The sequence below is a fragment of the Lutra lutra genome, chromosome 6 (genome assembly GCF_902655055.1).
Source record: "Lutra lutra chromosome 6, mLutLut1.2, whole genome shotgun sequence".
Classification (NCBI taxonomy): Eukaryota; Metazoa; Chordata; class Mammalia; order Carnivora; family Mustelidae; genus Lutra; species Lutra lutra.
In genome coordinates, this window is record NC_062283.1 from 94,958,695 (window position 1) to 94,985,848 (window position 27,154).

Here is a 27,154-nt window from a genome sequence, read left to right on the forward strand (position 1 = left end):
AATTCCACTTTGCAGGGAAAAGGTAGTTTTGGGCATGGTGTCACTGGGTAATCCAGAGGCTGGCACAAGAGAAAAAAAGTCCCGGTAAAGAGAATGAATTTGATTTCATTTATTTTTTGTCCACGTCCTTTGGTATATCGTGGTAGAGTTTAAAATAGAATTATTGTTGAGTCTGCTGCTTCCCTGCAGCGTGGGTCCCTCCCTAGAGTTGTCGGGCCCTTGTCCTGAAAAATGCAAATAGATAATTGATGGTGTCTTCCATAGGAATTTATTTTGAATTCCATCCCTGGACATTTTCTTTGTGGTCCCCTCCCTGGCCCCTTGTCATCAAAAACCAAATCTTGTTGATTCCACTACCTATACATATTAAAAATGTCTATTTCTCTCCCTCTTTTCTGACACCTCCTTTTGCCAAGTCACTATTATCTGAGTTAGGAAAATATGTGAACAACTTTAAGATAAGCAAAAAGATTAGTGAGAGTCCCTCCAGTTCAGACGTCTGGGTTATTGGCCTTCCCTTATCTGTGAGCTACTCCACAACTCTGAGAGTTGTAGAAAACAGATAATAATGCAAATGATTCTTGTCCATAAAAAGTGCAAAGTAGGTGGAAGGCAATTGATTATTATTCCTGGGATAGACCTATTTTTGCATCTATTGTAAATTTATTTCCGCTTTCCTTTATTGCGTATAAATGTGGTCTTTTGAATTCTCCTTTGAACTGGTTGTAATACCTTTCTGGTTCTCTTGTCAATTAATGATTTGAAGTCTTTGACACGTGTTGATATCACATGCATATGAGAGTCATGATTTTACCGTTGTTTTTAAAAAAATTATTCCTGAACACGTGGACCACTGTAATAATCTACCAGCTGGTTCTGCCATGCCATGCTTTGCCTATATGTTCCCTTCTTTCTACAGTCTACAGAGTAGCAGGAATGCTCTTACAGTGTAAGTTGCCATACCCTTTTCTCTTCAGTTAAATCTTTTAGTGGCTGCCCGCTGTTCTTACTTGCCTTTTAAGGCCCTCAAATGTTGCTCTCTCCAAACTACTGCTGATTGCATTTTGCTCTCTCTCCTTCCCTTCTGATGCTCTGGCTATCACGATGAGCTGTCTCATGGCTTCTACCCTTGCTCCTCCTTCCATCTTTTCCTGGCCAACTCCTTCTCCTATTTGTTGCTGGAGCTGAAATATCATTTTCCCAAGGATGCTTTTTCTGAGCTCCCAGATGAGGACAGGTATGCTCTGTACTCACAAAGCACTGATCAGAATTGTACTTTAAATAGTTGTATCTGAAAATATTTGTCTCTCCTCTCCTAATGAGTGGCATGCTCCATGGGTACAAGGATTGTTTCTTTCATTTGCTGGCACCACTTCTGGCATTTAGGAGGCCCCCAGTGAGCCTTGATAGGCTTAATAGATCAGTGAATGACAGTGATATTTAAATGTCTGATACTTTATATCCATAAACCAGTTGGTAGTTGTTATATTAAAAAGAGGTAGGAGGGAGCATAGAACTGAATGCAGACCAGCACAAACAGTGTTATTCCATGGGCATGAATACATTTTGCTGCATTTACTCACAAAAATCAACAAACAAATCCAGCTCTGCAGTTTCCCTATTTACCTGTTTTTGGAGTTGCACTGGAAAGATTGTCAAATCACCATTTAGATTTAATACATAAAATGCTCACGCTTGCTGCACAGGATTCTTCAAATAGAATCCTCCTATTAAATAGGGGTGATGAAAAATGAGATTTAAAAGTTAAAATCGGTTCAATTCACTCCTTGATAAGGGGTTTGGTAAAGAGCTTGAGAATATTGAAGAGTATGGATCTAAAACCATTGTTTGATTTTTCACTATATAAAGAAATAGGTTAGCTAAGGCAGCATTCACTATAAATATATATCCTTTTTGCTGCAAATCCTTGTTAGTATGTTACAGAGCTATGCTTTGGAGTTTGGGAATCCTGAGAAGCCGCCCAGGATAGAACAGTTTATGGTTGTTGGATTTTAAAAAGTTATGAAGAGCTCAGAAGAAAATGATTATCTGAAGGAACTAAGAGTTAGGAAATTTAACACTTATTCCTGGAGGTGCTGCTCATTTATTTATGACCTCAGGCAAATTATTAGCCAATTTTTCCAGGTCACTTGGTTTTTAGTCCTTTAGCTATAAAACACACTTGGTCGTAATTACTTGCCTTATATTGCTAAGAAATATCGAGGCATTATTATGAAACATTATGGGAGATTTTAATTGCTTAAGAATGCTAAATTTAGACCCTCTCAGATAACCCTAGCTTGTAGTACCCCTGGTCTGTGCTACACATATATTTTAAAACAGAAGTGGAAAAACAAACAAAAAAGCATTGACTCATTAAACCCACTTTATTCCATTGTCTGATAGGTGAAGTTTGAGTGTTTTGCTCCTGCTCAGCTTTAAGATCCTCTGGTTTGTTAGTGGGCTGGTCTCCCGAGGGAGGCAGCGAAGGCCTCCTTGCTTCAGTGTTGGGAACTTCCTTCTGACTCCCAGCCTGCATTTTCTCTGGCTGACTTTCAGAGCTGCTCATCTGGCAGAGCTGAGACGTACAAATTGCAGAAGCTTTTTTATCAGTTTGGTGAGGTGATTCTCAAAAGAGGTTTAACAAAGGTGGCAGAGAATGCGCTGACTTCAAAATGCTGAACTTTAGTTTGGGCAGATTTCTGCCTTTCCCTTTTTGAAGACAACGATGAGCCAAGTTTTCATATAAGTCACTAAATTCCAAACTTGAAATTTAAATTGATGGAGCATAAAAGGAAAATCTGTGAAGCATTTTTTTAATTTTTTAAAATAGATTTCACTGTGGAGAGCTAGTCAAATGTGTTCCTTTTGGAGGCAGAGGGACATTGCTTTTATTTCCCATTGTTTTCTCCTCTTTTCATGTTGGAGGTTGATGGTCACAGAAATGAGAGTGGGAAAAGATGTGTAGGGTGCTTTGTAGAAGACGGGGCAAGAAAGGCAGCCTGTAGCTGTTCAGTCTTCCTTTCAGTCTTGTGAAGGAGACAGTATAGGCTTCCGGGGGACTGTCAGTATCATCTACAGTAGAGATCTGAGCTCTGTGAGTTACACACTTTGTCTACTGTTGATTTATTTTCATGAGCATGACGATGGCAACTCAACTTGTTGTTTTAGGCACCATAACTGTTTCAGTTAGTTGTTTAAGAAGTTTCAATTTAGGGGCACCTGGGTGGTGCAGTGGGTTAAGCCCTGCCTTCGGCTCGGGTCATGATCTCAGGATCCTGGGATTGAGTCCGCATCGGGCTCTCTGCTCAGCAGGGATCCTGCTTCCCCTCTCTCTCTGCCTGCTGCTCTGCCTACTTGTGATCTCTCTCTGTCAAATAAATAAATAAAATATTAAAAAAAAAAGTTTCAATTTATGTCTACTCACCATTACACAATAAAGTGCACTCTGTATTCCTAAACAGTTCCAAGCTATGCTTTGGCTACATTATGTAAGTTTGGTTTTGTTGTTGTTTGTTTGTTTTCATTCAGTTTGATTTCTTTTGTTTGTTTTGGTTCCAAATAGCATACTTGCAAAATCACTTTTACCTGGTTACTGTGGTTAAAGTAAAAATAAATAAATAAATAAAGATTTTTGACTGAACCCATTATTACTTGTAACTGTTAAGCAAATTTGACAGTATTTGCTGATGCATTATAACCGATGCTGAGTTTTGAGATTGATCTGCTGAGAGGAAATGACTTTTCAGCCTTTGCCTAGAGAGGGGTGAGCCCAGCCACCGACCTTGTGCTTTTTCACTCAGCCTGAGTGGCCTGCCCCACCATTCCCACCTTCAGAGATGGGCTCTGGTTGGTGCTGGGGGGAGGGGGTCATAGACCGAAGCCAGTATGGGCCAGTGAGTGGAGGGAGAGGATTGTTGAAGAGGTGGGGGAAAGTTTTAGGGGGAAAGAAGCTCTTTCTGTTAAACAGAGCTGGGAGGGACCTGCTTTTAGCTCTATGTAACCCTGGGAAACCTGTGGCTCTAACTGCTACAGGTAGTCACCTGCCAACCATGAGTGGAGCCAGACTGGGCTGGGGAATGTGGAGAGTTGATACTGTTAATTTTGTTTTTGTCATCTGTTGGGGAAATAAAAAAAAGAGAAAATCCTGCCAATAAAATGACCTCTATCTGATACAGAATACAGAGCAAACACAGTTCAAAAGGATGCCCCTTGCCTGGGTCTCTTGTGTACCTCCTGAGAGACTCCTGCGTTACTCTGAGGTCTTTGTTATCTTGCGTTAGAAAGCTGGAGATGGGGGTTTATCTAATTCCTTACCCCAAATCTGTCTTATTGTGTTTTTAAGGAGATACCCTAAGGGGAAAGAAAGGGCAGGGCGGCTGTCCCTCCTTTATTAAACAAAGAAAGTGTCATTTTATTTACCCTTATATCATCATTATCAATCCCAGAACTAATGCCTTGCCCTGGTCCCATGGTAGCATATTGTTTGAGGAACTGCGCTCTCCAAACTTTTCCCCTGCTTTGCCAGTTGTGCATGTATGGAATGAGAGGTCTTGTTACAGGCCTTGCCTGGTATGCATTTGGAGCAAGTTTACTCAGCTTGCAGACCTAACCTGGTATTTGTCCATGGAATATGCAATTGGCCTTGCCTCTGGCTGCCAGCTCTGTGAGCCCCACATGTGGTACCTTAGCATACCAGTATATCAGCACTATCTCATGACTTAGCTTACTCCAAATCAAGGTAAAACTTCTGTTACATGCTGTCTGACTTTTGATTCTCAGGAAGGTATTATTTGGTTTAGCTTGCGTTTTACAGTATTTTGTAGTTTTTAAAGAAATCGTTGATTTGATTCCTGTGTGAACATTGCACATAAATCATTATTCTGTAGTGAATGTGTTGTTGGTGGGATTACCTGAGCCATGGTTCTCCAGTCCCTCACTCTCCTTCTTTTTCCTCCCACCCTCCCTCCCTTCTTGCAAGTGAGCTTCTAAATGGAACCTTTTTCAGTTCTTAAGAACTTGTGCTGACTACCCTGAATTCTTGGGGAAAAAAAAAAAGGCCGGGAGCCATGTGCTCACTGATTCTTTTGACTGTAGCAATCTTGCTGGCTTTCCTTTGCAAGGCGATTAAAGACCTCCTTAGCTATTTCACTGCACTCATTTTGCTCTCACTCTTCTCAGCAAAAGCAATGTTGCTCTCCTGCTTTCCCTGTAGAGTGGAATCATAAAGTTGATATTGACCTTCATAAGTCTTCATTTCATTGGTGAAACTATACATTTATAGTTTTATAAATTTTTATAAGTATTTTAATATAGTATATAAATAATATAAACATATATTTATATGTAATAAATAAATACATAACATATATAATGAATAATGTATTTATATGTAAATATAAATAAATATAAATATTTATATATAGCATATATACATTTATGTACATTTATAGTGATGGACCTCATTTTATCAGTTTGCTTGATCTCTCTTTTTCTTTAAGGATTTTATTTATTTATATGAGAGGTAGAGATAGCGAGAGAGAGCATGAGCAGGGACGAGAGGGAGAAGCAGACACCCCTGAGCAGGGAGCCCAACACCAGGCTTGATCCCAGGATCATGACCTGAGCTGAAGGCAGACGCTTAACTGACTGAGTCACCCAGGCACCCCACAGTTTCTTTAATCTTGACTAGAGATACTAGTCTTTGTTTTAATCTATTATTTATTTTACACAATAATACACATCACAAAAAGAAGAAATCCAAAGAAAACATTCTACTTCTAATGCTTTCAGTTCTACTACCAAGAGAAAAAGCATAACATTTTTGTTATAAAAAACTTAAAAAATGTGTTTATATATAAACTTAATTAACCAGAATGGTATTGTTCGTGGTACTCACTGATGCCTTATTGACTTTTAAGAAAATGAAGAACTACAAGAGCCAAAGGATGCTAAAGTTGCATCAGTGCTGAGATTGGGGATTCATAAGTGTAAGAGTCTGCTTTAAAAATATCAAAAGAAATATCAAGTTATATTGCTTATTGCTTTTTGAAATTTTAAAGTAACCAAGGCCTTGCCAAAAATGATCAAAAACAGAAAACAATAAAAAAAATTAGAGATGCTAAAGCTTACAATATGTTACCAGAAGCTGGGGACATCAGATTAATCTCAGATGAATCTGAGAAAAATGCAAATACATTATGGTATATGTAGTATCTAGTATATGTGTATATATGTATATGCCTTGTATATCCATGTATATGATAAATGTGTACGCACGTAAACAGTGGAGATAGTAACTGAATTGCATTGGCTGCCTCAAATCCTGTTTTGAAATTAGAGCATAAAAAATGGAATAGCTGGGGCGCCTGGGTGGCTCAGTGGGTTAAAGCCTCTGCCTTCGGCTCAGGTCATGGTCCCAGTGTCCTAGGATCGAGTCCCATATCGGCTCTCTGCTCAGCAGGGAACCTGCCTCCTCCTCTCTCTCTCTGCCTGCCTCTCTGCCTACTTGTGATCTCTGTCTGTCAAATAAATAAATAAAATCTTTAAAAACAAAATGGAATAGCTGAACAGTGTCAAAGGGCTCACATTTATTATTTGTTTGTAAGATACCATATCAGATATGTTAGTTGTGAGAGCACTTAAAAACTTGTTTTCACTCATCTCCTTATTATACCCAGTTGTAACTTGATTATTTATAATGAGATTAAGTAAATCATAGGACAGATTCTGCCTGTGTACTGTATCTGTTACTTGGTACAAATTTGGCAGAAGCATGCTTAGCTCATGAGCCCATCCTAATGTGCTCAGCATGCTGCGTTGGTACTGGTTTTGTTTACATCTAGGTTCTGAGGGTCTTGAGGGCAAGGCCTGCATTTGTCTGCTGTGGGTGGTCAGTGTCAGCCTAGCAACTCCAGCCAGAAGGCACTGATCTGTCTTCCACATGGAAAATGCAAGTCCTAATTCTGTCTCTGGCTGGTGGGTTGTTGCTATAAAGCAGTTGCACTTTGCCCTTTTAAGAGCTCCAAACTACGCTTTCTAAATTTTACTTTCTTATTCAATCTTCACATTTTTTTTTCTATTACCACTACTACTATTGCTGAAAAACTTGGCTTCTATGATGGAAATAACTGGGATTTGGGAGTACTGAAGAAGGGGGAGAATAAGACAGTGTCAGATTAGAGACAGGGCGGGGACTTGATCACAGAGGATCTTTTACTTGGAGTTTGGATTGTCTTTGCCTATAATTAGAGTTATTCCAGCTTTTATGCAGAAGCAAAGGGATCAATTAGCCTCATCCTGGAGGCATGAACTGCAGTGGGAGTCATGATGACAGGGAGAGGTGGTTACCTTTGGAATGTGCGTTCGAAGGTAGAAAATTGAGGTGGACAGTGAGTGGAAAACAAAGAATCTGAAACTACGGACTTCTTTGTGTTGGTCTGACTGCTAGCGTTCTGTCTTCAGGCATGTTCTCTAGTCTTTGCGTGGTGTGGTGTCTGTGTGTGTGTGTGTGTGTGTATGTGTGTGTGCACGTGCACATGCGTGTGTGTCTTTTCCACAGAGATTATCCAACTCACTATTTGACTACTACATTTCATGTGGTTATGCCATGTGCAGAGACTGCTAGTCAGTCGCCTGGTGATCTGGTATGCCTGTGGACACACATTGTTTATCTACTTTAAGGAAACTACAAATATCAGGAGATTACATGGAGAAATTCAGATTTCCAGGTTCTTTTGAAAAACTGGAAGTCCTGCCCACAATGACCAACATGGCTGCTGGTGGCGGAAATGAGCATGAGCTGTCACCAGCAGCCTTTGGGCTGATTTCTCCAGGGGTGGCGGAGCTCATCAGCTTGGCTTCGTGTGGTCGTCTGTCACACATCCCCATCAGTCTTCTCAGCTGCTGCCCTCCCGGAGACCCTGGCTTCTCCTCATGAATTGTGATAACAGTTTGCTTGTATCCTCTGACACTTTTAAATCCAGAAACTTCCATGTCCCAGCTGCTGGTATTAATGCTGGTCCCTCTTATCACAATGATGGGGTTAAAGCTGGTGTTAGAAGAGTGCACCGAAGTACAGGGGTCAAGGAAAGGCTTGGAGGAGGAGTCGCCAGGGCTGGTCACCTATAGCATCTGTCCCCTGGACGCATGTCATGTTGCCTTTTCAGTTTTTTAAGGTTAAATATCACCCATGGCTTATCTACATCCCAGGTTCAAGATTGTTCATTTGTACTATTTTGTGTTTATTGGAAAACTATGAGAACCCTCTCTTGTGAATGACAAGGGTGGCCTGAACTTGGCATTTCTGCGGGGCCAAGCACAAAGGAGGTATTCACCATGTATTTGTCTGATTGAGTTATTAAACTGTATTTTCTCTGTCGGAGAAGGCTCTGCAAATATGTCTTTGCAAAGAATTCAATATCTAAATAGGAGGCTGACTGTCAGGATGAATCAGTTTTTAATTTTATTCAATGATGACTTCTGACATTTTCAAACAGTTTCCCAGGGTGGACCCCATGTTGAGAACCTGTGATAGGAAAGCACAGATACTCATTAAAGCTGTGTGCTTGGGAAAAAATTGTCTTCATTTTGAGTTCATTTCAATGTGCTAACATGTTTTGTTGCTTTCTTTGGAAAGTCATTAAATAGAACCCCCTCTATTCTGTCCCCCCCAATTAAGTATTTCCTGGCTTAGATGTCACAGTCCTGCCCCCTTATAATCTTAGTGGCAGCTTAGCACAGACTTTGAGAACATAGATTTGGAACTCGATTCTGTAGTATTAGATCCTGGTTCTGCCTTTCCCTTGTCATATCGCCCCTGTCTCAGCTTCCCTACTTCAAAATATTATACCAAGAAATAACTAATATGTGTAACTAATACATCTAAATCTCTGTAAACCCCTAAAACATTTCTAAGTGGTTGCTATTACTCTAAGAACATTTCATGTTTCTGCTGCCTGTTTTCGTATGGCCCACAAGCTAGGAATGGTTTTGACATTTTTAGGGGGTTGCAAAAAATAAAAGAATATTTCACGACACATGGATGTTATATGAGATTCAAATTTCAAAGTCCACAAATAAAGTTTTATTGGAACATGGTCATCATTATGATTGGCTCATTTGTTTCTGTATTGTCTGGGCTGCTTTCATATTACAGTAGGACCGAGTGGTTTTGGTGGAGACCAACTGGCCAGCAACACCTAATCTAGGTTCTGTCTGGATCTTTCCAACAGAAATTTTCTGATCTCTACTTGTTGGACAGAAAGCACTGAATCCCCATAGGTACAGGTGTTAATCTCTTGGGTGGTAAGTGGAACTTGTTCTTTGGCATAGTCTGGTTCTTTCCATCTGTATATGGGGCATTCTGAAGTTGTATTTGTCAGGAATACATACTTTTGTAGTGACTGGCCATGTGTGTGGTGGTGTGGGTGTGTTTTCTGTGTAAGCTTTGAACCACAGCTTCGGATTTGTACAAGCCCAGGTACTGTCCTTTACTCTGTCCAGTGAGGAGATTCACAGGCTGTATTTCCCCCTCTTTTGCCATCCTGCAGGTGTAATCCTTCCAGAGATTCTCAGTGGGAATGTATACTGATAACACCATCATTGGCATGGGGTGGGAAGGTGTTAGAGAAAGGGACGTAGCACAAAACATGTATTTTCCTGATTGCCATCAGTATTCATCTGAAATTGGGAGATAGAATAAAGAAATTGTATTGCTGTTACTGTAGGGTTTTGTTTGTTTTATATTTTTAAAGAAAATTAGAGCACTGGTTATACTGTATGAATGATTGACTTCTAGAAAGACAGAAGGGTGTGTGGGTCATGTTTGTTTCAACAGAATGCTCTGCAGGGAGCTTTTCTCAAGGTTTGTTGCTCAGTAAACCAATGAACTAGACAAGCGAGATAGGGAAGAGTGTCTCTTCTAGAAAAATTAATGTTGCTCCTTAATGCCTCCTACTTTGCCATTGATCAGCAGTGGAGCTTAGGGAAGAGTCTGGTGAGTTTGCTGCTGAGTCACAGCTTGTCTCATGGTGCAGACCTACAGCACAGTGTGGCGTGCTCTAGTCTCATCATGTTCATGGCTTTGGAGTGGGATGTATCCCTACTGGTCATCATATTCGTGAATATGGGACTGAGAAGATCTTTGTCCGTGAATTGACACTAACATGGACTCAGGTTCAGAACCTGCGTTTACATTCTTGCCTGGGATCAAGACATGCTTATTTGTTTTATTTGTCCTTCCAGATACTGCTGAAATTTTATGGCACTTTTATGACCGTAAAAACACTGAAATTATGCTCCTGATATGAATGATAGTATCAACCATTTAGTGAACATCTGTCATCTTAGTTTTTAACAGATGAACAAATAGATGTGGAAGGACCAAGTCACTTGCCCAGAATTATATGACTGGTGAAAGGACATTTTTGTTAGTGAGATCGTTGATGCACATTCATAATTGTCATATGGACTAATATTTATATTTACTTTATATTATGTTAGTTTATGTTATTTTATTTATTTATTTTTTAAAATGGATAGTGGATTTGAGAAGACATTATTAGCTGTGGTTCTTATCAATTTTTAAGATCCTTTTTTATGTCTAGGTGTGCCTTATTTATTTACTTACTTAATTTTTAAAAAGATTATTTATTTATTTGACAGAGAGAGAGAGAGAGAGAGATAGACAGACAGACAACAAGAGAGGGAACACAAGCAGGGGAAGTGGGAGAGGGAGAAGCAAGCTTCCCTCCGAGCAGGGAGCCCAATATGGGGCTTGATCCCAGGACTCTGGGATCATGACCTGAGCTGAAGGTAGATGCTTAACTATCTGAGCCACCCAGGTGCTCCTATTTAATTTATTTTTTTTAAAAAATATTTTATTTATTTGAGAGAGAGATGAATGAGCAAGAGTGAGAGTGAAAGAGAGAGAAAGAGAGAGATAGAAAGAACCAGCAGGGGTAAGTGGCAGAGGGAAGGGGAGAGGCAGACTCTCCTGCTGAGCAGGGAGCCCGGTGCTGGGCTTGATCCCCGGATCATGACCTGAGCTAAAGGCAGATGCCTAACACACTGAGCCACCCAGGCATCCCTACACACCCCTCTTTATTTCTCCCATGACCTTTACCTATATCCCTACCTCTTCATGCACAGAGCAGAGTTATTCATCTCTCCTTGAAAAGGAATCTGTTCATTTGGTGGCTAGTGCTCCTAAGTGTATTTTGGTTGACATAGAGAGGAGGAAGGGGAGCATAGCAGATGATGAGGGCCACTCTTTTGTTTTTACAGGTAACAGGTAGGAAGTCTTTAACATGCAAGGAGCTCCCCCTTGCTCTGCCTCCTGGAGTATCACTTCTGGACCCGGGGGCCACATCTCCCACAGGGAAATCAGTTTGTTATCGTTATTGATGGAGACAACCCACGTGTCCCTGACACTATCACTGCTCACCAGGATGGCACCTGGGACTAGAAAAACAGTTTTGTTTCAGACACAGAGAAGTCATAATTATTTTCTTTCTTTCTTTTTTCCTTTTTTTTTCTTTTCTTCTTCTTCTTCTTCTTTTTTTTTTTTTTAACTGATTCTACAGTGAAAACTTCACCATACTTCCCCTCATTTGGAGTACGTGAACTATTAAAAAGCCCTGCTAGTCATTAGTTCATTAGTTGACGATACTTTATACTTAACTGAAAATGTAAAAAATCAGGAGAGGAGGAAAAATTGGAAAATGCTGAGTTATAGGAAACCTCAGAAGGTCTCCCTTCCACCTCTTCCATTTCAAGCTCAGAGTAAAATTGTGCTTCATATGACTTTATTTATTTGCTTTTAAGATGTATCTATTTATTTGAGAGAGTTCGCACACATGCATGTAAGATTGTTGGGGGAGGGGGTGGGCAGAGGGAGAGGGAGAGAATTTTCTCCCAAGCAGACTTCCCTGAGCGCAGAGCCTGATGCTAGGCTCCATCTCACGATCTCACGACCCTGAGATCGTGACCTGAGCCACGAGTCAGACGTTCAACCACCTGAGCCACCCAGGTGCCCTTGTTTATGTTTTTTAAAGTGAAAAGTGAAAAAGATGAAATAGTTATCAGTTATAAAATATCTCTATTATTGACAGAACTCAGACTGTTATCTCTGTGGAGATTTCAGATTAAAGGGGGATAATTTGATACAACATAGTGATGTCACACTTAGTACATTGTGCTTTATAGTTGTCTAGACATTTTCACGTAATATTATTTGTTGGATTTTAGTCTGTGATGCAGAGGAAAGTTAAGAGGTTGGTTTAGGTTTACCGGTTTGTTAATGGTCCAACTGGAATTGAAACTGAGGCTTCCTGATGTTCTGTGTAGTAATCTCCCTACTGCATACAGCCATCAGATCATATGGGATCTGCCTGTCGATGGGTGGAGTTTTCTGGCATCAGACACAAGGTATGTTGGTTGCTGGAAACTGGTGCTATTTATCAGTTAGGATTGCAAGTTTAGGAATTCTGTAAGCTTTGCGTTTCGAAATACTGGACTGGTACCTTACTTAGACACAGAGCCCAAAGTGTCATTGTTGTTTAGAAATTATAGCGAGAAGTATAGGTGCAGCACTGGAGAGATGAAATTATGGACAAATTGACGTGTTCCTGTGATGGAAATGCCGCAAGACTCCATCAGACTGTGAGCGTAAAGTGTGGTGATGGAATGACAGGATCCACACACTTGTCATGTCTTCTGCACCCGGGCGCTGTATGCTCATTTATATTTCTCAGGGCATCTCTCTTTCAATCCTTCTCAGGGATATATATCATAGTCAAGGCATATGGACATTAGCCACAGCTTTATTTACTCCCTTTGTAAGAAATAATGCAATTTATATAAGAAATAATGCAGTTTCTATTGTTCAGCTTAAAGCATTTTTTATGGATTTCAGAGTTCCCTGTAATTATGTTTCTTTCCATACAAGGCGAAGCTGAATGATCTGCTGCCCATCCAGACTTTTTTTTTTTTTTTAAGATTTTATTTATTCATTTGACAGAGAGAGAGATCACAAGTAGGCAGGGAGGCAGGCAGAGAGAGAGGAGGAAACAGGCTCTCCGCGGAGCAGAGAGCCCGATGTGGGGCTCGATCCCAGGACCCTGGGATCATGATCTGAGCCGAAGGCAGAGGCTTTAACCCACTGAGCCACTCAGGCGCCCCCCATCCAGACTTTTAATTGGAAAAAAATTTATTTGCCATATAGGTATGGAATTTCTGCTGCTGAAGAAAATCATAATTTACTTTTCTTTTATAGAGTGGAAAACCACCCATCAATGATATGTTCACAGACCTCAAAGATGGAAGGAAGCTCCTGGATCTTCTGGAAGGCCTCACAGGAACATCACTGGTGAGAGGAGTCTTCTTTGAGAACCAGACTAATGGAGTGTCTCTCATCATTAGTGACTTGAAGACCCTTGGGGGTACTTACAATGTACAGGCCCAAATAGGAACTTTTAAAAAAAAAGTATTTCAGTGAATTTTTGATAGAACATTATTAGGCTTTATTGAGGGCTCTATTTTTATCAAAGATAAGATTATTTATTATATTTATTGCTCTCAGGGAGCCCAGGAGAGAATTACAAAAGACGAATGGCTATGGGAAGAGGGCATACTGTTTTGAATAGTAGAGAACACATTTTTTGTTTTTTAGAAGATGCTAGTTGTAGAAAACGCATTTAAATGTTATTTAGTAAATATCTTAAGGAGTTGTTAAAAGCTATGGCATTTATTTTTATTCAGTTTTTCAGTATTACTTTGTTTCTTCATCAAACCCTAATCTATTACTTTATGTGTTATACTCACACAGAAATAACTCCGCTATTGAAGAGGATACATTTTTATGGGTACAAACTTTAACACTAGAGGAAGAATTAGTATAGAAGGTACAGAGAAATGTACTCCTGAAGATGAATTCCTTTCTTGCCAAAGCATGAGGTGTTATACTCGGCCTTTTGCCTTCCAGGCGGTGGGTGAGACACCTATTGGAGAGGCTGATCCCTTTCTCAGATAAGATTCCTGGGCCAGTGAGGCAGAAAAGCCTCCAGATCACGTTGCCCAGATGGCTACTCCTGCCTTCCCACTGGGCCCTTGTCACCTGGGAACCTGAGATAGTGCCTCTGAATCCTTCCTGCTCTGTGCCCCCCGGGGCAATATGAAGGTGACATGACTTCTCAGTCTTCCTGAGTCCATCCCAGGTTAGATAAAAGAAACTGGCTCCTGGAAGCCTTGGTTCCCAAACTGGCCTGCACGTTAGAATCACCAAGGAAATCTTGTAGAAATTCCAAATGCCTGCTACACCCCAGAATCACTAAGTGATCATCTTTGGGGGTAGGACTAAACAGGTTTGCTATTTTTTGAATGCTAGGATTCAGGCAAGTGAGGGATCTACTATCTTAGGATGTTGGTGGGGTCATTTGCATTCTGTCACGAGGAGCCTCCGTGGTGGCCTGAGAAGCCAGCCAGAGCTCCTGGCAGAGAGGGGCTCTGCAGGCTGAGCCTCTCTGTACACCTCAGTGTCCCTGTTTGTTGGCAACGTGGAGAGTCGGTCTCATTTGATGTCACGTTTTGTTTTTTAGCCGAAGGAACGTGGCTCCACAAGGGTCCATGCTTTAAATAATGTCAACAGAGTGCTGCAGGTTTTACATCAGAACAATGTAAGTTCACGGTGTGACTTTTGGGGTTCTTTGATGCCATCCAGATTATTTATCATCAAACCAGCCACCTGCTCTGCATTGTCATCAGCTGATTTTTAGAAACATTTTTCTTACATTAAGTATTGAACCTTTTCTGTAAAGGAGGAAAGAGTCATGCTTTTTCTGATTTCTTTATTGATCTATTGTATAAATAATACATTTTTGAGATTTAGGCATATCTGCCTCTCTAAAATGAAATTTCTCTTATCATTCACTTATACTGCTGTCCAAAGGTACTAAAACAAAAATCTGGGCTTCTGTGGCTAAATTGTCATAAGAGGTTTTTTTTTTTTTTTTTTCTTAATAGGTGGATTTAGTGAATATAGGAGGAACTGACATTGTTGATGGAAATCACAAACTGACTTTGGGATTACTTTGGAGTATCATTTTGCACTGGCAGGTGGGGAAATTTTCAATCACTTCTTAATAGAAATGGAACATGTATCATTTGTGTGTTAGTTTCTTAGGGCTGCCATCCCAGAGTACCACAGTCTGTGTGGCTTCAACAAGAGAAATTAATTTTCTCATGGTTCTGGAGGCTAGAAATCTGAGCTCGATGTGTCAGCAACATTGGTTTCTTTTGAGGCCTCTCTCCTTGTCTTGTGGGTCACTGCCTTCTCCTGTGTCCTCGTGGTGTTCCCTCTTTGTGTGTGTCTTTGTCCCGATCGCCTCTTCTAGTCATAATGGGTTAGGACCCACCCCTACGATCTCATTTTATCTTCATGAGAGATCCTGTTTCCAAATACATTCACATTCACCAGTAGTGGGGTTAGGACTAAAAGAATTTGGGGGGGCACAATTCAGCTCATAGTAATTTAGAATGAAAGTGTCTGACAAACAGCTGTATTCTCCTGGCATAGAAAAAATATCTTTTTTTTGAAAATATTAAATTTAAAAAGTTGACATAATTTGTTTTTATTTAAAAAATTGCAAAAATAGCTTCAAGAATTCCTGGATACCTTTTACTCAGATTCCCCAAATACTGACAGTTATTATCTATACTTCTATGTTTTCTGTCTTTCTCTTTGCCTAAATACTTCAGTGTGTATTCTGTAAAAACCTTTTTCTTCAAAGTAAGGAATTCTCTTATATAACTAGAATATAATGTTAATATCATAATATACATGTACAGTATATAATATAGTACTAATACTCTTAAACATATAATTATATACTAAAATAATATGTAATTATTAAAATCAGGAAGATAATATAAAAACAATACAATTACATAATTTATACATCTTAGGGAGATTTTTTTCAATTGCCCTGGTAATATCCTTTATAAAAGAAAAAATACAAAATCATGCATTACATTTATTTGTCACATCTCTTTAGTCCTCTTTAATCTAGAATAGTTTTTGAGTCCTTCTTTGTATTTCATGATATTGAGCTTTTTGAAAAGTACTGGACAATTACTTTGTAGAATATCCCTCCATGTGGGTTTGGCTGGTATTTTCTCATGATTAGACTCAGGTTATTGATTATTATTATTAGACTTGATTCCAGCAACTATTTTAAGTTATAGGCAGCATGGTTTTTTGAACAGGTAAAGGACGTCATGAAAGATGTCATGTCAGACTTGCAACAGACAAACAGTGAGAAGATCTTACTGAGCTGGGTGCGCCAGTCTACTAGGCCGTACAGCCAGGTCAACGTCCTCAACTTCACCACCAGCTGGACAGATGGACTTGCCTTTAATGCCGTGCTCCACCGACACAAGTGAGATACGTCCTTATTTAGATGTGGGCCTTACAGATTTGTATCTCCTCTCTGTCTCTCCCTTACTATTCCTCCCTAAAGCCCCTTCCCCACTGCCACCACTGTCCTCTCTGCACATGCTTAAACATTAAGAAAAGAAACATTATGGCATAAAATACCCATTGAGTCTTCATTTCCATAGGATTCAAATGCCACAGTGCGATGTCCTTGGTTTCTTCTACGTATTTATAAATTTTAAAAAATGTAAAATAATTCATATAGTTCAGTCCCACTCATTCAGCACTAACCAGTAATCTATACAGTGGATTGTGTTTCCATTCTTATACCAAAAGGAAAACTCTATAAATTTATAAATTCAATGCAATCTCAATTAAATAAAGACAATTGATTTTTTTCATAAAGCATGTAATTGTATGAAAGACTAAAGACCCAAGGAGAGCTAGTACCCTCCTGAGGAAGAGCCAGGTTGAAGTGCCTCTGAAACAGAAATAAAATTAGTTATGAGGCTATATTTATTAAGACTATATATGTAGTGCTATAAATACATGAATATAATAATGGTCTGAATAATGTAAAATTGCAAACATTTGACTGTTTTGACATATAAGAATGGCAGTTTCATGGAGTTCAGTCTAACAGGATAAGGAACTCAGAAATAGCTCCATCCTGCTGTGCACCTGAGCTGATGTTGGAGATAAGCAGATGAATAGATAGTATGGGACAACTGGTTACTCATATGTGAATAAATAAATGGGATCCTTACCTCCCATACCCAAAAGTAATTCCAGATGTATCAAGGATTTAAATGTAAAAGGCAAAATATTTTATATATTTTGTTGCTATTATAAAAGTTTCTGTTTCCTGTATGTTTTTTCCTGATATGTAAAAAAAAAGTTTTTGTTTCAAGTTTCTGTTTCCTGTATGTTTTTTGCTGATATGTAAAAAAAAAAAAAGCAGTTGACTTTTCTACATCTTAGATCTGGAAACTTGTTAAAATTTTACAAATTTTACAAAAACATATCTGTAATTGGGTGTTTCTGTAGGGTGGATTTTTTTTTTTTTTGACTATCCATGAATCATAATAGTTTCTTCTCTCCTCTTTTCTTCTCTTCCCCCTTCATTTTTGCCTTGTCCTTCAATACAGTATTGATTTGAATTAGTGATAGTGAGAAGAATGTTTTGTTCTACATAATGAAGGGAGTAGTTTCAGTATTTTACCACAAGACTGCTATCTGCTGTAGCTTTTTCATATACTTTTTATCTAGTTAAAGAACTCCCATACCCAAGTGTCTTCCACTTCTTCTTTATCAGTTTAAGAGGACTGGCCTCTCTTCCTAGCTGATTTAGAGATGTTATCAAAGAAATTTAATTTTAGCCAAAGGTTTTCCCCAACTATTACTTAATTGAGTTAGCAAGCATGTGTAGAGTGCCTTCTTTGTGCTAGGTATAGGCAGTATAGCAGAGAACAAAACAAGCAAAAATCCCGGTCCTTTTGGAATTTCCATTCAAATAGAAGGAGGAAGACAATTTAAAAAATTTTAATGTAGGCCATATAGTATTTAGAAATAGTAAACATGCTGAAGTAAAATATATCAGGCAAGAGGGAATGAGGGACCGGCATTTGGGAAGTCAGTGGGTACAGTGGCATGAGTAGGAGGAGTATTAAGAGATGAGGTCAGAGGAGGAACTGGGTATGGCAGTAGGGCAGGCAAAGCCCAGAAATTAAGTGGGTCTAAGATGCAAGAACAGATAGAGTACAAAGAAAATGACCAATTTTGGGGTAGGTCAGAGCAACAATAATGTCTAATTTGCTGGGTTAAAAGAAAATTGAGGCAGAAAGGAAATACTAGACAATAGTAGTATGGAGAGGGATGACTGATGAAAAATTCTCTCAGGGTTTTGTTGCAGGAGTATCCCATGAGCAGATCAAAGCTGGATTTTCTATTCTGCCAATCTTGGTCTTTCAGTTGGAGAATTTAGTCCATTAACATTGATTGTGATAATTTATTTAGGTTCATTTTTACCTCTTGTTTTAAGCTTCTTATTTCTTTTAACTTTTCTGTGTATTTTTTCTTCGTTGTCTTATATGGATGGGTTCTTCTTCCCTTTTTTTCCTTTACTATTTGGGAAATATTATGTACCATTTCTAATCTTTTTATGGTTACTTCAAAAATTTTAATAGGCATATTTAACTAACACAAGAAACTTAGAATGTTTTATCCATTGTTTTCATGTTGTAAATTACTTTAAAATATATATTTTACAAGCCTTTGGGATATAAAAGATAAAAATTTCTTCATTTAAACTCACAGGTAAAATAATCTAAAAATGAAATGTATTAAAGTATAGCAGTGACTACTTTTGTCCGTATATTTCATTTTCATTCATTTTATTTGCATTGTAATTTTCAGACCTGATCTCTTCAGCTGGGATAGAGTTGTCAAAATGTCCCCAATTGAGAGACTTGAACATGCCTTCAGCAAAGCTCAAACTTATTTGGGAATAGAAAAGCTGTTAGATCCTGAAGGTATTGCTCAGTGTTTAATTTCAACCTTGATTTTGCTTTGCAATTTTGAATACTTGAAATTTTTTTTTTCTTTTTTAGAAAGAGTAATAAGAATTGTGGATTTTTTTTTTTCCCTTTGAAGTATGGTGTAAGCCATTTCATTGCAGACTAGTTATTAGTACTATTGTACTTAATTTGTAGGATGCTTTGGTGGGAAATTTAATTACATCATTGGAGAATAGTTACTTATACTACCATAAGATTTAAAGTTTAAGAAAATACAATTATTAGAGAAACAGTTCAATATTTGTCTTATTTAATTAAAGTGCATTTTTTGTGATCTTGCATATAATGTAAAAACTTTAGTTACAGATATTGCAGAGTTGAATCCTAAACTTTTCAAAGTATAAGTAAAGTCTGTGTCATCTTAAGTGGTAGCTTATCTGAACATTTTTGGGAAGCTTTTAGGGAGATTTTTAAGAAATAGGTTACCGAACAAAATAAATAATCTTCTTTGCCCTTGTCTCATCTATTATTATATGAACTAGAAATTTACTGAGTTCTGGTATTGCAAAGATTATATACTAGTATTGTTTACGGGTACTAAAGGTAGTTATTTTATAGCTAATATTGAGCAATTCACATATTTTCGACATCTAATTTAAGCTGCTGCTTATTTTCTTCCACTTTTAGATGTTGCTGTTCAGCTTCCTGACAAGAAATCCATAATTATGTATTTAACATCTTTGTTTGAGGTGCTTCCTCAGCAAGTCACTCTAGATGCCATCCGTGAAGTAGAGACACTCCCAAGGAAATATAAGAAAGAATGTGAAGAAGGAGAGATTAGTATACAGGTACAGGTCAATTTTTATTAAAAAGTTTGACTTGCCATATTTGTTTTCTCTTAGGTACTAGATTAAAACACTTTCAGGGGAGTCTTTTCTTGACTGAGAACATCTTGGGCTTTCAGCTTACATAGGCATAAGAAGTTCCGTTTATCAGTTGGCATGCTATCATATGTCAGCAGTGTGTAATGGAAAACGGTGGCTCAACTGATTTTACTGAGAAGGAACATACGTTATTTTAGACAATAAGGCTGGAATTAGAGTCCAGGGCTGTGAACATTCTGCTGCACGATAGGCTTAAGAACCTACCTTTTCCCATTGTCTGTTCATTTTATCTTTGTTGTCATGTGCAGAAGATGGTTTTCCCACATCAGCCTAGTGTGTTCCAAATACTAATCTTTTTTCTTTCTTTCTTTTTTTTTTTTTTTGCCACTGAGAAAAAGATTTTAATCATTATAGTCCCACAAGGGCTATCAAAATGTAAGTTTTATTTCCCCTTCATTTAGGAGGAGTAATTGCCAGTAGGCTACTGCATTTTTCACTTAAGGGCTTTCAGTGTTTTTTTTTTTTTTTTTTTTTTTTTTTTTTTTTAAAGATTTTATTTATTTACTTGACAGAGAGAGAGAGATCACAAGTAGGCAGAGAGGCAGGGAGAGGGAAACAGGCTCCCCGCTGAGCAGAGAGCCCGATATGGGACTCGATCCCAGGACCCTGAGATCATGACCTGAGTCGAAGGCAGTGGCTTAACCCACTGAGCCACCCAGGCATCCCTTCCAGTGGTTTTATTCACCAGGATATAAATGTATATTTGGGGGAAGATACAAAGTCATGAATTTTTCTTCCTGATTGATCATGTCTTGAATCAATCTGTATTTTCTTATTCTGTTGTAGTCTAACCAGTTCTCTTTTTTTCTTTTTTTTAAAGATTTTATTTATTTATCTGACAGAGATCACAGATAGGCAGAGAGGCAGACAGAGAGAGGAGGGGAAGCAGGCTTCCCGCTGAGCAGAGAGCCAGATGTGGGGCTTGATCCCAGGACCCTGGGATCATGACCTGAGCTGAAGGCAGAGGCTTAACCCACTGAGCCACCCAGGCATCCTAACCAGTTCTCTTAATTCATAAAATGAAAGAATCTTAATAGTTGGACAAAACCTTTTCAAAAGTCATTTGGTCCAGCATGTTAACCAGCTAAGCAACTAAGGGATGTACATGGCTTTCAAAATGATAAATAAATACATTTTAGAGAGTCAGAAAGCATGGGCTTGGAAGCTCAAAGTTCATTCCTGTTACAATTTGTTTTGAGTTGCTTACTTACCTTTTCAACCACAGTTTTAGCTGAAAAATCTGCATAAAACCACCCACTTATAAAGGTGAGTCAAAGTACCTACAGTGATATTGATAGACATTCAATAGGCAGCAACTATCATCACTATAACTTTTCCTTCTAAATTAGTTTTGGCACTGCCATTTATCCTCACTTAAGAAGTTCCTTTGTAAAGAATGTTAATTCTCATCTAATGACAGTGGTCTTGAATTGGCATTAACACTTGTTTTTCATTCTCCGGGGCTCAGAGAGGTTACTTACTATTTCTGATTTTCTATGGGTAGTAGGTACCAATTCTTTTATGTTCCCCATTTCAAAAAATAGCATGACTTAGAGAAAAAGAAAATAACTTACTGAAGGAAAGAGGGCAAGAGATGGGCCAGCTTTTGAACCCAGGGCTCTTTCGTAGTTTTGAAAATTGAGTGATACTGAGGAAAAGCCCTAATGTTTTATAACTGACTGAAAAGAATGCTGAGAAGCATTTGTTTTGAGTAACATAGCTATCTGTCATTAATGATGCACCCTGCTAATTGGCTCAGATAATCTTCTGAGGTTGCCTTTTGGTTTTAAAATCATTTCTTTATTAGGTTGGGGTTCCTTTCATTAGAAAGATGGTATATTTTACTTCATGCAGTTAAAGCCATTCTTAAAAAGGAAGGAAATTTCATTTGCCTTTCATTATGTGTAGATAAAATCATCATTTTTGTTTAGTGCTCAGGATTCCATGATAAGAATTAGAGAAGCCATTTGCTGTTTGATTAAGAGCAAGTGTATTAACATTTTCCTGCTTTCATTAGTGCCATAGAGGCTGAATTAAGTTAACTGAAGAAATAAAATGTGGCTAAGTTTTAATCATCTATCTACTCTTTGACAGAGTTTGCCACCCGCTCCTTTCCAATGAATACTGATAGCCAGCCTTCCTCTCTGGCTCTTCCTATAAACATATGCTGTAGGGCTTAGGTAGTCAGCAAATAATTCTTGCATTTCTCTGTAAATCACACTTTCAGTTCAAAGTCTCCTCTCGTGTTTCAATTAATACCTTCTGAACATTGGCAGTTAAATAATGCCTTCCACCTCAGCCCTCAGGGATCGTAGGGCCCATCTAAGTGACTGTTGGCTGGTCTCTAACTGTCCTTGTGTTCAGGTATCCTCATTGTAGTCTAGAGGTTTGGTACTAAATGATATCCAGGGTTATTTTGTCTCCACAGTTTGAAGATTTTAGGTCCAGAACTCATCTCATTTCCCCATCTCTGTTTGGCACCATCTATGTCTTAATTATCCAGTGTTTCATCTGCGTGCTCCCTGATTCACTTTTTTAACTCCTGCATGTGGGTTACTGGGTCTGTTTGGTTCTTCCATCAAAATGTTTTTGGTGTGTGTTTCCTTTCTGTTCCAGCCTTCATGCTAATTAAAGGCCTCATCTTCTCTTTTTGTTTTCAAGAGCCAGACTACCTCTGCAGTCAGTTCCTCTCTGGCTGCTCCTCTGTAGTCATGGCGGACATTGTCTTTTCCTTCCCCGAGACTGTTCACGTGTGTTCTTGTCTGTGAAATGCTTCTGCACCTCCTATGTGAATGGCAAGCTTCCTGTCTTTTCTGGTTCACTGGGACTTTTTCAGAGAAGTCTTTCCTGAAACCCAACCCCATATACACTACACACACACACACACACACACCCCACACACACATGCACCCAAGGACAGTTGCCTCAAAAAATACCATTGGTAAACCAGTCTAGATGTGTCGCTGTGTTTCAGTGTCTAAAATGCAGTACAAAATGCAACTAAGTAAAACTGGGGGTCAAAGCAGAGTTCTGGTCTCTATCTGTTTTCTTTAAATTATATCCATCCTTCAAGGCCCAACATGTTCCAGATTCACTATAAAACTTTCCTATTTTAGCCCTTAGTGTACTCAAATAGCATCCCTCATTGGATCCATGGAATTTATAACTTTGCTAATAGCCATTTTATTTTTGTTCAGAAGTGATTCATGTGGGTTATTTATCTCTCTCTGGCTATATTAAAATTTCCATGAGTACAGAATCCATGAGTGCATTCTACTTTTGTCCTCTTTGCCTTCCCAGCACACTTCATAAATGCCTCCTGCTCCATTTATGGCATTGTGTGCCCTGCTCCTGAGAATTGGATGAATGCCTAAGTCATGGTGGAACCTTAATGTTCTCCATACAGCGCGTCTTTGTTGAACACCTTCTTGTTTTCATGATGCCTGGGGTGTTCTGTTGGGTTTGTTTTATTCTAGAGCTCAGCACTGGAGGAGGAGCATGAGAGTCCCGGACCCAAAACCCCTAGCACGGTCACCGAGGTTGACATGGATCTGGACAGCTATCAGATAGCGCTGGAGGAAGTGCTGACCTGGCTGCTTTCCGCCGAGGACACTTTCCAGGAGCAGGATGACATTTCTGATGATGTGGAAGAAGTCAAAGACCAGTTTGCTACCCATGAAGTAAATAACCTGTAGCTGATGGACAGGCTGTATGCACCCTGGTGTCTGTGCCTTAATTGGGGGCTCTACCCTGATGTTCCTTGTTTACTGACATCTCCGTAGGAAGGTCATGGTATATTTTAGGGCTTGCGATATTTAAATAGGACTTGATTTTAAAATTGGTGTGCGTGAGTAACTGTGCATTGGAATTAGATTTCAGATTTTAGTCTTATATGGCTTGTATGTTCTGTGGAGCCACGGACAAAAATTAAAGTGTTGTACTGCTTGTTTCTGAAGTTAAGAGTTATATTGTTAAAATTAAAATACCATATGGCTCATCAATACACCAAATCTTTAGGTTTTGAGTGCCCTCTAGAAAGTGACTGTTTTCATTTATCAGATAATTAAGCAAGTATCCCATCCAGTGTTCCTGTATAATTTTATATAATGAAAATTTCCTGTTGTTTTGAGACTATATATCTTCGTAGTGTAATGATTTGATTATATGGAGATTTCCTTTGATTAAGTAGGTTTTTTTTTTTTTTTTTTGATGTGTTGGTGTATTAAGGATGGGTGTTATTTGCTATTTTGATATGAAAATAATAGAAGCGGTAATCTTCCTGAAGCAGGTCCTCTTGGGTGAGCATGGTGTTTTACTTATTGTATTTTCTCATAATTCCATGTTCACAATCAGTAGCGTCATCAGCATTTATTTAAAAACAGCTGCTATTATCAGATGTAATGTCGTCCTCTTTGATCTGTTCCCTTTTTACTTAAGCCAGCTTCTTATTTCTGATACTCAGCGCTTCAACCATTGGATCAAAGTCTACTTTATTTATACTCTGCATGGCTACTTTTTTCTGTAGCACTGATATTAGGCATTAACAATTTATTAAGATTTTTTTTTCTTCAATGAGCAGCTCACAAATCATAATGATGTACCTTTCTAGGCTTTTATGATGGAGCTGACAGCACACCAGAGCAGTGTGGGGAGTGTCCTACAGGCAGGAAACCAGCTGATAACACAAGGAACTCTGTCAGATGAAGAGGAATTTGAGATACAGGAACAAATGACCCTGCTAAATGCTAGATGGGAGGCACTTAGGGTGGATAGTATGGACAGACAGTCCCGGTGAGTGCAAGCAAAGAAACTAACACTTTATCCCATCGGCTGCATTGCTCAGTTTAGCTTGGTTAAAGCCTGCATGTCTGCGAAGACAAGATAATTTCAAAACTTGCCTTGTAAAAGTTGCACTTTTCTTTTTGTAACGTTGCTTGGATTTTGTGTGATGTTTGTTTCCTCTTCGATGTGTTAACCGAATGAGAAGGTTACGATTGGGAATACAGAAATGAGCAAAAAAGGAGAAGACATTTCATATGGACAGTTATCTCTTCACGGCATTAAAATCAGCCAGCCATGAACTCTATCTGAAGACAAGACTATGTAGTATTTATCTACAATTCCATCGTGTAACATTTTTTTAGAGCAGTTTCTTTTTCCCATGGTTCATTTTATTTCATGTATTGTGTAATAAGGAGCAAGCTGCATTCCGTTGCAATTTCCGCCTATTTAATAAGCAGGAATTCCGGATTGAAGAAACAATGATTCTGATATGAATAGAGGGGGCTGTGATTTGCATCCTTTAGATCCATTTAATTGACTCCATTTAGGAAGAAAGTAAAAGTTTTTGTGCTTGTTTCTATATTTAAAGACTAAATGGTACTTCCAATGGTTAGACAAGACTGCATTCCCTTGCCCCATTTCTTTGGTGCCTGGAGCATGTGTTTGGCTTTTGCAAAGGGGAAAAGGCGTGGGGCTGATGTGTGTTTGTCCCCGGCCAGGCTGCACGATGTATTGATGGAGCTACAAAAGAAGCAGTTGCAGCAGCTGTCCGCCTGGTTAACGCTCACAGAAGAACGCATTCAAAAGATGGAAACTTGCCCCCTGGATGATGATTTAAAATCCCTACAAAAGCTGCTGGAAGATCATAAAGTAAATCTGGCTCATATTTCTTTTATACCTTATCAAATATGAAAAGGCAGCACTTAGCCTTCTTGGGGGCTGATGGCTTCTGTCATTCGTGCAGAGATGGGATACTTCTTCAGTGTTCTCTTTTATTCAGTGATAGAAACACACAGGGTGTGTGGCTTTTCTAAGCCCTAAGCCAGGGATGACAGTGCAGGTAAAATTTTACATAAGTCTGTGTAGTTTTCTTCTGAAAGGACTTAGTGTTCATAAGGCTCTTAAGGGTTTTTGTTTTGGACTTCTAAGTGGCTAAGGACTCTAGTGTATTGGAATTAATGCAGGGTGTGGGGAATGAGGCAAACCCTCAGATTTATCTGGACCTAATTCTTTAACGAAAGCTGTGTTTCTTCTGTGATAGAGGAGAGTGTCAGGCACCAGACAAGGAATCGAAATTTGGTAGACAATATAATCTGGTCACAAATTTAGAAGATAACTTTTCATAGTCAGGGAAAGGAAGAGTAAAAGAGCTTCTCTTCAAATTGAAGAGTTTTATTTTTAGTGGAATAGCTGGATAACTGATAGATAAAACCTTAAGGATACATTAAACATGATTTAAGAGGCATTTGACAACTCTGTTAGTAGCATTTAAATAAATTACCTACATGCAAAAAATCTAATGACCTATCATGCTTTACCCTTGCAGAAGGGAAGAGTGGAAGGTGTCCGTATATCCTGAATTGCTTTCCTGTGTAGCTAATCTGAGTGGCTTCTGACTTTTAGACCCCATTCTACTTACCTCTCACCTTACGTTATGCTTCACTAAAATGATCTGACTCTGTATTATTATTATTATTATTATTTTTGTCTTAGGAATTCTATGTTCTTATCTTAATTACTTTTGTATTCACTCAAGCCCTGGGTTCCACTTTTTTTTTTTTTTTTTTTTGCCGGAACTTGTATTAAGAGTGATGATATCCCATTTGCGATCTGTTATGGCACTGCATTTTTCAACCTGCTTTGGTTCATGATGATGAAATGTAAAAATGTTAAGGGGCTTGTTTCATTAGTAGAACACTTAGAGTAATGATGGGAAGTTTAAACACGATGCCTCATTAAGTGTCCTTAATTACTCTTGGCAGGTGAGTGGATTTTAAATAGGTAAATGTGAAGAGAGTAGAAGTAATGGTGTATCTTAATTTTTTCCCCTAGCATTTGCAAAATGATCTTGAGGCTGAACAGGTGAAGGTAAATTCACTAACGCACATGGTGGTGATTGTTGATGAAAATAGTGGTGAGAGCGCCACTGCTGTTCTCGAAGATCAGTTACAGGTATGGACCCTGGAGGTGGACTATTCCCAAGGACTCTGTGGTCTGAAACCCTGATTTGGCACCCCTGTTCCTCAGGTCCTGTCTCACTGTTCATTTAGAGGAGATGCTAACCTTTAGTTTGAACTTCCCAGTTGGGTTCCCCCAGCTGTGGGTTCAATAGCGGTACTTAGGAACTTTCCTTTCTTGCTGCCCTTGGGGGGTGGATGGGCAGGGCTGCTTGTGGTCCCCAGCTTCCTCCTGCAAAATGGAAACAGCTTGAGGACTTTGTTAAAATGTGGATTCCTGGGCTCCACACAGACCTGAATCCC

At 38.9% G+C, this 27,154-nt stretch overlaps 1 protein-coding gene across 5 annotated transcripts in view; it reads left to right on the forward strand.

Moving 5' to 3' along the window:
* UTRN (utrophin) overlaps positions 1-27,154 on the forward strand; it is a 513,165-nt gene that overhangs the window by 117,240 nt on the left and 368,771 nt on the right. For all 5 annotated transcript variants that reach the window (XM_047733710.1, XM_047733711.1, XM_047733712.1 and 2 more), the window contains 10 exons: positions 13,277-13,369; positions 14,598-14,675; positions 15,022-15,114; positions 16,264-16,436; positions 18,848-18,963; positions 19,636-19,796; positions 23,369-23,572; positions 24,502-24,683; positions 25,394-25,544; positions 26,727-26,846. In XM_047733710.1, coding sequence (XP_047589666.1) covers positions 13,277-13,369; positions 14,598-14,675; positions 15,022-15,114; positions 16,264-16,436; positions 18,848-18,963; positions 19,636-19,796; positions 23,369-23,572; positions 24,502-24,683; positions 25,394-25,544; positions 26,727-26,846 — 1,371 coding nt within the window. The remainder of the gene's footprint in view (positions 1-13,276; positions 13,370-14,597; positions 14,676-15,021; positions 15,115-16,263; positions 16,437-18,847; positions 18,964-19,635; positions 19,797-23,368; positions 23,573-24,501; positions 24,684-25,393; positions 25,545-26,726; positions 26,847-27,154) is intronic.